The sequence below is a fragment of the Ostrea edulis genome, chromosome 9 (genome assembly GCF_947568905.1).
Source record: "Ostrea edulis chromosome 9, xbOstEdul1.1, whole genome shotgun sequence".
Lineage (NCBI taxonomy): Eukaryota > Metazoa > Mollusca > Bivalvia > Ostreida > Ostreidae > Ostrea > Ostrea edulis.
Genome location: NC_079172.1, coordinates 34,244,425 through 34,254,285, shown reverse-complemented (window position 1 = coordinate 34,254,285; position 9,861 = coordinate 34,244,425). Strand labels below are relative to the sequence as shown.

General features: G+C 34.3%; 1 protein-coding gene across 2 annotated transcripts in view; it reads right to left on the bottom strand.

The window, feature by feature from the left end:
* Nucleotides 1-207: 207 nt before the first annotated feature.
* LOC125667664 (alpha-1A adrenergic receptor-like) overlaps nt 208-9,861 on the bottom strand; it is a 46,090-nt gene continuing 36,436 nt past the window's right edge. Inside the window, exons 1-2 of one of the 2 annotated variants that reach the window (XM_056149000.1) lie at nt 3,341-3,521; nt 208-1,533 (exon numbers count right to left, since the gene is read on the bottom strand). In XM_056149000.1, coding sequence (XP_056004975.1) covers nt 1,061-1,533; nt 3,341-3,374 — 507 coding nt within the window. In that variant the 5' untranslated portion in view covers nt 3,375-3,521 and the 3' untranslated portion in view covers nt 208-1,060. Of the gene's footprint in view, nt 1,534-3,340; nt 3,522-9,861 lie in introns of those variants that run through there. The other variant, XM_048901255.2, reaches the window with a different exon arrangement.

Below are 9,861 nucleotides of genomic sequence, written 5' to 3'. Positions count from 1 at the left end.
TTAAAAACATAAATTTAAAGAAAAGGAAACATGAGGTTACCGTTTTCAATCAATTACAGTGTATCGCAAAAAAAAAAAAAAAAAAATGGTTAGAGTCAAGACAGTGTAAATTCTTATATTGAAATATCGCCACTGTCAATCCGCCATCTTAGAAACAATCTTAAAATATATCTATATGAAATTTTCAAATATATGTAAGCAACAAAATTATGTTCATTCATTTATTCACAGACAAACATATACACACATCACATACATGCATATATATATATATATATATATATATATATATATATATATATATATATATATATCAGGTCCCTCTGATAAATTCTAATTTATTTCACAACTAAAGATCAACTTCCTACAGCAAATTGGCTTCAAGATTGTATTACATATGTTGTTTTTTTCTATTTCTTCATACTATGTCCCAAAATAATAGATATTACATTAAGGTATGGGAGAGAAGAAAAACACGCATCAGAAAATGCATACTGTTTATAAAATATGGACTGGAAATGTATGCGCTTACAGGCCTGCCTTGAATCGGATCATTTGTGCTACAGATGTTTTATAGCAATTTGGCATGCAGGTATACTAAGGAATAGTATTTATTTATTGATTTCTTAAGAAATGTGTTATATTTAAACTGGCTCGTGTACGTTAGCAAAATAGATAAATTGAAAAAAAATTAAAAACACACATAAATGGCATGTCTGTGATTGCTACACAGAGAGAATTCTCATTTTCACGAACAAGCAAAAAGGAGTTAGATTTAGGCTGGTATGAATGGATCAAGTAAAGTATGGTGGGAAGTATGAATGAAATCCCTTTTTATGCTACAAAAAAAAAAAAAAAAAACAACGTTCGTCTAATTCGGGAATTTTGTAAAGGCATTTCCAGATTTAGGTTATGTGTAACAAGCTTCGAAATACAAAGATCAATTAATATAAAAGTAAACTAGTATAGGAATACATTAAATAATTATCACATAAATTCGATGTGAGTGTTTTCCTTATATAATATAAATTTGTGATCTTCGCCTTTCATTTTATTTTTTCTACTCATCCGCCGTCGACTTATTTTGCTCTTGACGTAATTCTTCTAGTACATTATCACTCAATGATGCGGAATCGCTGTCAAAGCTAGGAGGGTTTGCAACGAGGTAACTTTTTCGAGGTGGGGTGTAATTAAAATCGGGTTCGGTGTTCCGAGATCTCAATGCTTCACTGTCAGATTTTCTTCCTTTAAGATAACCATCACTTCTGTTGACTCTAAATGATCTTGCTCTATCATTCTGATTCGATAAATTGCTGTTTGATCGCTCGTTGTGATCGTAGAATGAATATTTGTGGATTTGCTTTAATCGGTCGGACTTTCTGCATTTACAGCTCAGAATGTTTCGAAAGGCACGTTTGAATTCTCTACTTGAGAAGCTGTAGATCACGGGATTCATCATGGAGTTACAATATCCCAGCCAGAATATCACTTTAAACAAATCCTCTGGAGGGGAACATTGACTGCACAACGCACCTGTAAAACAGAACAAATGTAATATACATGTAACAAAACAAATGTTATTACGTGTGGCAAAACAGAACAAATGTTATTACGTGTAGCAAAACAGAACAATTGTTATTACGTGTATAAAAACAGAACAGATTTTATTACATGTAGCAAAACAGAACAATTGCCATTACGTGTAGCAATACAGAACATAAAATATTACCAAATAAATTAAGCTTGTAAAAATGCGAAAATCTTTGAATTTTTTAAAATTCCAGAACAGAGAAGTCCTTTATTTATGTAGTTTGCGATAACACTATTATTATAAACATATATGTAATTAAGATATATTCTTTTTTAACAATATATACAATGTATAACAATATTGCGGAATAGGACATCACACGGAGACAGACAAACCAAAACCAAGTTACATGTAACATCATTTCTATTTTTTCCCAAACCTTATTTCAATTTAAACGAGTTCCGGGATTCAGCAGTTTTGTCAATAATTGGTTTAAACTATATTTATTGAATGGAACATTGCATGAAACATACAAACAGGTGCAAAATGAAACAGGATTCGGAAACAAGTGCTAGCACTTATATAAATCCGTCTCCTATTTTACATTGATAAATCAGAATCGTGTTATGGCTATGGCATAAACATATATATGCGATTCGTCATTTACATGTACATACAAAATAATGATAAAACAATCGTGATGATAATGTGTGATGGGGTTGTGTGAATATTTCAACATCATTTAGAACATATACATAAGGCAAATATTACTTGTAGATGCAAGCGTAAGTATTACTGATATATCAGGTTTTATAGGGTACAGCAAATCTTTTACTTTGAATAATAAATTTATGTACTGATTGAAATATAGTTATGTTTTCAGATACTGATAAGTGTGAATTTCCAAAAAGCAGATTATTTTTGTTAATGTTACACAATTGAGTTAGATTTAAAAGACACCTTTATTTATTATTATATATATCTGAGAGATAATGTTTGCCGTCTTCTACTTTACCACATAAGCATAAAGGACCGTCGACAATATTTTTTGTGAATAATTGATACACAAATAATGCTTGCTGTGATGTGAAATATAAATGTTAACTAATAATTCTGACACTCCAGTAAATTGCAATCAACGGGTTATTCCTACGATTGAGCTTAAAGCGCCGTGGCAAAGGTTCGCATGATACCATCACAGTCTAATCTATATACCAATCGTGCAAATGAAATTCATTCTGAAAAGAAACGGACAAACTACGGACATCTGTAGAAATTCCAGCACGTAACTAGATATTGGGACCCCGCGCAAACTTGTATTATAATTAGAAATCCCCTTAGATTGAATGACACTGACGTGATACGTGTACCAGTATTCGGTCGCGGATGTCGACAAACTTCAGTATGACGTATATCTCGGTCATTGTGTGTGCCACCCAAGCTTGGCGAGAAAACTTGCATGCACATTCCATTTTAACGCAGGTAAGGAGAAAAAGCATGATCAGACAAGAAGCCTAAAAAGAAGTGAAATAATAATGTATAAAATTTAAATTTGAATTATCTGCATGCAAAATAACTACACCGGACTTTGAACTAGATAAAGTGCATCTTTTCGCTATGCAATTATTTTTTATTACTATAATACTTTTATGTTACTGTGTAGTCAGAAGAAATTTGTCTGAACAATACACTTTATAAATTACGCGTGGTGAATTATCGTATATTTCGCCTCACGCCAGACTCGCTCTTTGCGTACAATCAAATAAATCTAATTGCAAAGACCTAAAAAGGATCAAAATAAAAGCCTACAAAACTTCCAAATCACGTTATGTCTGTGCTGCATTATCAGTTGAACTGTTCAAAGTATCTGTCCTAAATAAAGTCTCGCTGTATCAATTGTCAGATACCGGTTTTCTTTAGAATAGAATCGGTGTGTCATCACAGCAGGTCAACGTCCTTTCGAAATAAAATTGTTGCATATACAAATAGATCATTTTGCACCAACTGTTCTAAAATAAAACATCCATTTCAAGGAGAGAGAGAGAGAGGGGGGGGGGGGGTTACTGATATGGTGAGAAAATGTGCTATTTTTCACTGCATTTTTAAAATAAGTAACAACCGCAAAATCGTTGGTTTTAGTAAATACATGCATTTACAATCTCAATGTATTTGCCTTTGGTATCTTTACAAATTGCAATGATAGCTATATATTTCCTCGTGAATGCGTTGCAGTCGTGCACAATGCACGTGTGAATCTTGGCAAGTGTAGCATATGGGCATATGGTTCTTTTAAAACGTCTGGGAATTCCGAAAGGAATGAAAGTAGAATGTGTATCTACATTTGTAAATATAAATTTCAATTTTGAACGTGTTTCATAATGTATGCTGGTGTGTAGCGTCGCAGTTCATATTCTAACATGAAATTTATTTCGTAAATACGTGAAAGATACAATGTCAAGGACACAGAAGCTTAACACATGGAGAGTTTGTCAAGAAAAAAGTTTCAGAAAAACTGCCTTGCTTATATGTACTAATATACGTCGCAAACACCTCACTAAAAATATCATCATATATTCAGTATACCCCACAACATTTCCTAGATATGTTCTAAATCCTAAAAAAATAATTCACTGGGGGATCCCTACAGAGAGCTGAAAGTCGAGAAAATGGTACTCCACTTTAACGAGGAACTTTTATCCAAAGTGGCAAATATCTGCGTTCTCAATAATCTTATTTGGATTTGTAAGTAAATCTCGTAGATGGCTAACAAGACGTTAACACATTCTAATATCAGACGATGCATACGTCACAGCGACGATCCCCTGGATGGATTTCTAATCCAATACTACAATTATGATAAATTGGTTATTACAAGAGGGCCGTTTTAATCGTCCCTTGAGCGTTTGTTATAATACGATAGACAACAATTGTACAAATGGATTTTACTTTACCGTAATATGAAAATTAAATTGATATACCCTGTCTTACTGAATTATCAAGAAATTGTCTCCACAAGAAAACAAGCACATGTAGCAAATTCGGATAGAATTGTATTGTAGATCTTTCAATGAAAGAGAGAGAGCGACATCTTGCGGTATATGCATAAATCCAGGCGCTCGACTGACTACGCTCGGGTGCAGTGCTTGTACTTTGTTTTCTATATAAATGAAAAACAATATTATCATATTTACATTTTTTTTTAAATCCATGCATTACGAAATGATCCATTGCAAAAAAAAGAAGGAAAAAAACGTAATTGAAAGAAACAATACAACTTTGAACTATCTATAACTGTTCCTGTTTCCAGAGCAAATCGCACCGTTCTGTGGAAAATTACTTCTCTCTCTCTCTATCGCTTTCTCTCTCTCATTAACGAATTTGTTCCTCTTTTATTTATCAATGACCTTGACATTATATAATTTTAGAGTGATTATAACTTTCGCCAAATTCAAATAAAAACATCTGTTTTAAGCATTCATAAACACAGAGTCGGGTTATATGATCATCAAAGTTTATTTCCTTTTGCCGTTACAAGAGGTACTTCTAGTGCAAGGGCACTGGTTGTATGACGTCAAAATCTTAAGATCATGAATGAGGTTTGGAAATGTTTGAAATATTTGAGATGAGTGAGTACAAATCAACGTAACATTTTGACTCTTCCGCTAGTTGATCGAAGGTCCAATGTTAAGGTATGCGCATGCACGACAAAGAACGTTCATTGCGTCGGTTTTGAGCACCTTGTATAGGCCAACGCTGTGGTGGATCCAGAGGAGAGTGGGTTCTGGGGGTTGGAAGCCTCCTTTCGTTAGAAACGTATGCTTTAAAAAAGTAACAATAACGCATTTGAGGTGGATCTCCCCTTTGGAAACCAAAATTAATGGCAGAACCCCTTTCAAAAAAATTCCTGGATCCGCCTCTATATAACCCAAAGCTGGTGACATCTCGAAAGCAGGGGAAAATTATTTAATGGAACGGGAAAGCGATACATTATACATTCATGACCTTGTACGCGTGAAGCAATGTTTCGCTAGTGAATGACGTAAAACAAAACTTGTATACCTTCTAAAATAGCGTCAACAACATTCAATGTCAAATCATGACGTTTATATTGGAAGTGTTCGGGCAACTGGAATTTCACGATCTTTTCAACCGCAGCTAAGTGTGTGTGTGTGTGTGTGTGTGTGTAGGTGTCGAGTGGTGGTGGTGCTGGATTGAAACATACTCTTGAACATTCACAGTTATGAATTTATTACCCTTTTATCTGACATGAGGGGGAACTATCTCTAATTTGTATGTAGTTGTTCCTATAAAAACCCCAAGGTGTTGAAGTACATGTATAATTGGCGGTCATCTGCTCTCACCAGTATGATGGATTTTCAATATGATTGATTGATTGTATATTCTTTAACGTTGCTTTTGAGAATTTCTCACTCATATGGAGAGATCATCATTGCTGGTGAAGGGCTGCAATATTTAGGTCCATGTCCGGCGTTTACGGTCTGGGTCTTTATCATACAACGCCTGCTGTTACAAGGGGTCTTAAGTTTTGCGGTCTCATCCGAAGGACCGCCCCATTTAGTCGCCTCTTATGACAAGCAATGCGTACTGAGGACCTATTCTAAGCCCGATCCCCACGGTAAGATTCTTGATAAGAATCATCATAGTACAATGACACTATATGAAATAAATAGGTAAAGAACTACATGTGGTTACAATATATCAAGGTTATGTATATATCGTATACTTGTTAGTGTTGGACATGTCCTCTGTATCTAATGCCTCTGTATCTAATGCCTCTACATCGTGTCTGATGCTTGCTGTTTACACAGGTGTGTATTACGACACACCTTTATCGGGATTACCATTCATCAACATCATTCATGCGATTTTATTCATGATAATCAATACATAAAAGAATGGGAAAGAAGTTTCAAACAACTTACAAATTCATCTCCTGATGTTATAATTGATACAGTTACCATATGATTACATTAAATAATAATGGAAGGCGGTATAAGAAGATGAATATTAATATATCAATTAAATCTTTCAGTTTGTGAACTACTGAAAACATTAAGCGATTTTATTTCCATATTTTATTGAGGAGATTTTGCAGGATGAATCCAGTCTTTATTGCTTACGTAATGGCTGTTTTTTGAAGATAATGAGCCGATAGCGATTCGAAGATATAAATTAAACATATTCTGGAAATTTTAACTGATAAACAGTGACAACCATGTATAGATAAGTAAACTGACATGTCGTCGCAATGCCTGTTGGAACCAAACAGTCGCAGTCTTTTTATGATCATTATTCCTAGAAAATCAAGCGAGGTGGCTGATCCAATATTGTAATTAACCTGGAGCTCAATGCAAACACAGGATCCTGAAGTTTTATCAATCAAATCAAAATAAAAATCCGGAAAAAATATTCAATCCGAACAAAAATAGCCACCGTCTTTTATTAAAAAATACATGGACGGTGGATATTTTTTTCCGGATTTTGATTTTGATGTCATTGATAAAACTTCAGACTCCTGTGATGCAAACAAGGAAATTTGAATCAAATGTTCTACCATTACTCCTCACCAAAATATTAACTAAGGTGAAGGAGAAACTTCAAACATATTGTGTACCACAACGTATGCGAGATGTGGTGTAAAACAAATGTGGATTCTAAAAAATAATCCAAAGAACGTTTTGCAAATTTTGAAAGCACAAACATTTTCCAAAATCAACAACATCAAAACGTATGCCTTTTCGACACTTTACACGACCATTTTCCAGACTTTTTGACATCATTAGACAGCTGCTTCCTCAATAAAAATGGAACACGTGACTACCCTGATTCTACGCACTAGCACTGGAATTGATATTAAAAATATGCTGGAGTTCCTCATTGACAAGATCTGCGTACATTATCTAGTCTGTTAGAATTCCTGTGGGCATGAATTGTGTTCCTTTATTAGCTGACCTGGTTTTTTAAAAAATATTCTTACGAGGTAGAATTTATTCACGAGAACAAATCTCTTGTGGCCTTCAATTCGACATTAAAGACCCAATTTTAAGTTGACACCCCCAAATTGTAAGTTGCCTGCCAATCAAACATTTAACAAATAGATCTCAGGTGGAGTGACATCTGCAGACACTGTGGTCTGGGGCTACCCCAGAGAGGTGTTTTGATAACAATAACAGCCAGTATCTACAGGCATTCTTTAGATCTTGAGGAAGTCCAGTATACCTGAGTTTTGATAGCAAATGACCTGATTTATTCGCACTAACACTGTATACATGTTATGAAATTTATAACATTATATATTATAATTTTAAAAAGCCTAGTGGTTTGTGAATTAAATTTACGTATTGTAAGACTGACAATTAACAGGGGGCGGTTACATGTATCATAGAGACTTAAACCATGACTATCATTTAAAATATTTTAAAAAGTAAGGGATGTTTCATTCGTATTTTATTTTTACTTGTATATTTCTAAACATATTTTCACTTTACCCTGCGTCTGGTTATATCTGACAAGTCTTTGTTTCCACCGTCTGTCATTACTTATGCTCAAGCGCGTGATGTATTCCGGAATCGGAAACGATAATAGTATCTCTTTAGATACTACATGAATAAACCACGTGATACCTTACAATCACTACCTTAACGTCAGCAGTTCGCAAATTCTATGGTAGTTATAAAGGTATAAGTTACCAATACAACCTGTTATCAAGTAGAATGCTGTCTGATGGGTTTCACACCAATCTTTAGGCCGTTGTGTACATACTGATTTTGACTACGGATTACTCTATTTACCTGCTCAACATTTAGGGCTCACGGTGGGTGTGACAGGTCAATAAGGGATGCTTACTCCTTTTAAGTACGCACCTGATCCTACCTCTGATGTGTACATACATGTAAGACCGTCTTTGTTCTATTCTTCATTCTATACTCTTTATAGGAATTGTGAAATTGATCACTGTTCATTATCTTCCACTTTTTCATTCAACGTTTATTTTTGTTTTCGGAAATTTGCGTTAAGGTGTACATTTAAGAAATATATTTCATTTTGAAAATACATGAGGGTATGAACTGCGAAGCTTCACACCGGGATGTTATATGAAACGCGTTAGCGATTTACAAAAAATATGCCGACTTGAAGTGTTCAAAAATGAAATTTATTTTTTGCATTTACATTGTACGTACCGGTATGACTCTTGATAAATATAATACAAATATTAAACAAGGCTGGGAATTCCGACATAAATGAAAGTAAAATGTAAATATTAAATTTTTTTTTCATTTTTGAAAATACGGGAGGGTAAAACAGCCACACGTCACACCAGCATGCTTTTCACGAAAAGCTAACGCGCTTCATGAAGTATGCTGGGGGCAAAGCGTTGCAGTTCATGCCCTCGTGTATTTTCAAAACTGAAATTAATTTCTTGAATACATCCGAAAGATCCGTGCGACTACCTACATGTATGTATAAGATTTTAGGTTTGACGGGATCGAGAATTGAACCGATGAGCCGGTTTGTTAAATGAACTACTATGTTACAGTGATCAGTAGTATTTGCATATGTATGATTTTCCTCGAGTATTGGAAGAGCTTGCAGGATATAAACATATCGAGCACATTGTTGACATTTTCGGTAAACACATGTCATAAATCAGCATTCCTTTCTAACAACTGTGTTATCTTAATTGCTATCAATACATTTTGCACAATTGCAACAGTTTTTGCAATGAATGAGTACAACAATTCCATTACGATAATGAGAAAAACCGGTTATCGTTCTCGCATTACACACATGTACATGTAGTTGAATAGCAGATTCGGAAAGGTTGTTCCCCTTTGCTGGGTCAATTCACGCAATGCAATGTTTCCCCACTACAACCTTACGGCTACCTGCGCAGCAGATACCTGTAACGCCGAAGACTAAATTCCTCTTCAATAAGTTTCTTCATAGACAGACAATATAAAAAAAGTAAACGTACAAATCTTTTGGAAAATATGTCTATAAAAATACAAATCAAAGGAAGTTGAGGGATATACGCCGATTCGGAATATAAGGGAGTTAACTTAAAGACTTATAGCATGATTAACATTGCTTAATAGTTTCTTTAATGAGATAGTAAAGCTCCTTTTCGAGATTTTTTCTCTCATCCCAAATCATCTCACTCCTTTCTAATATAATTCAAAAAGATATATGAATGATATTTCAACTTTGAAATGACCGCATGTTTGTCAAACGTTACTCTAGGAGCCAACTTGTATGACAAATTTTGTCCAGGAAACAAAAATTCAAGGGACAAAATTTAAAGATTATAA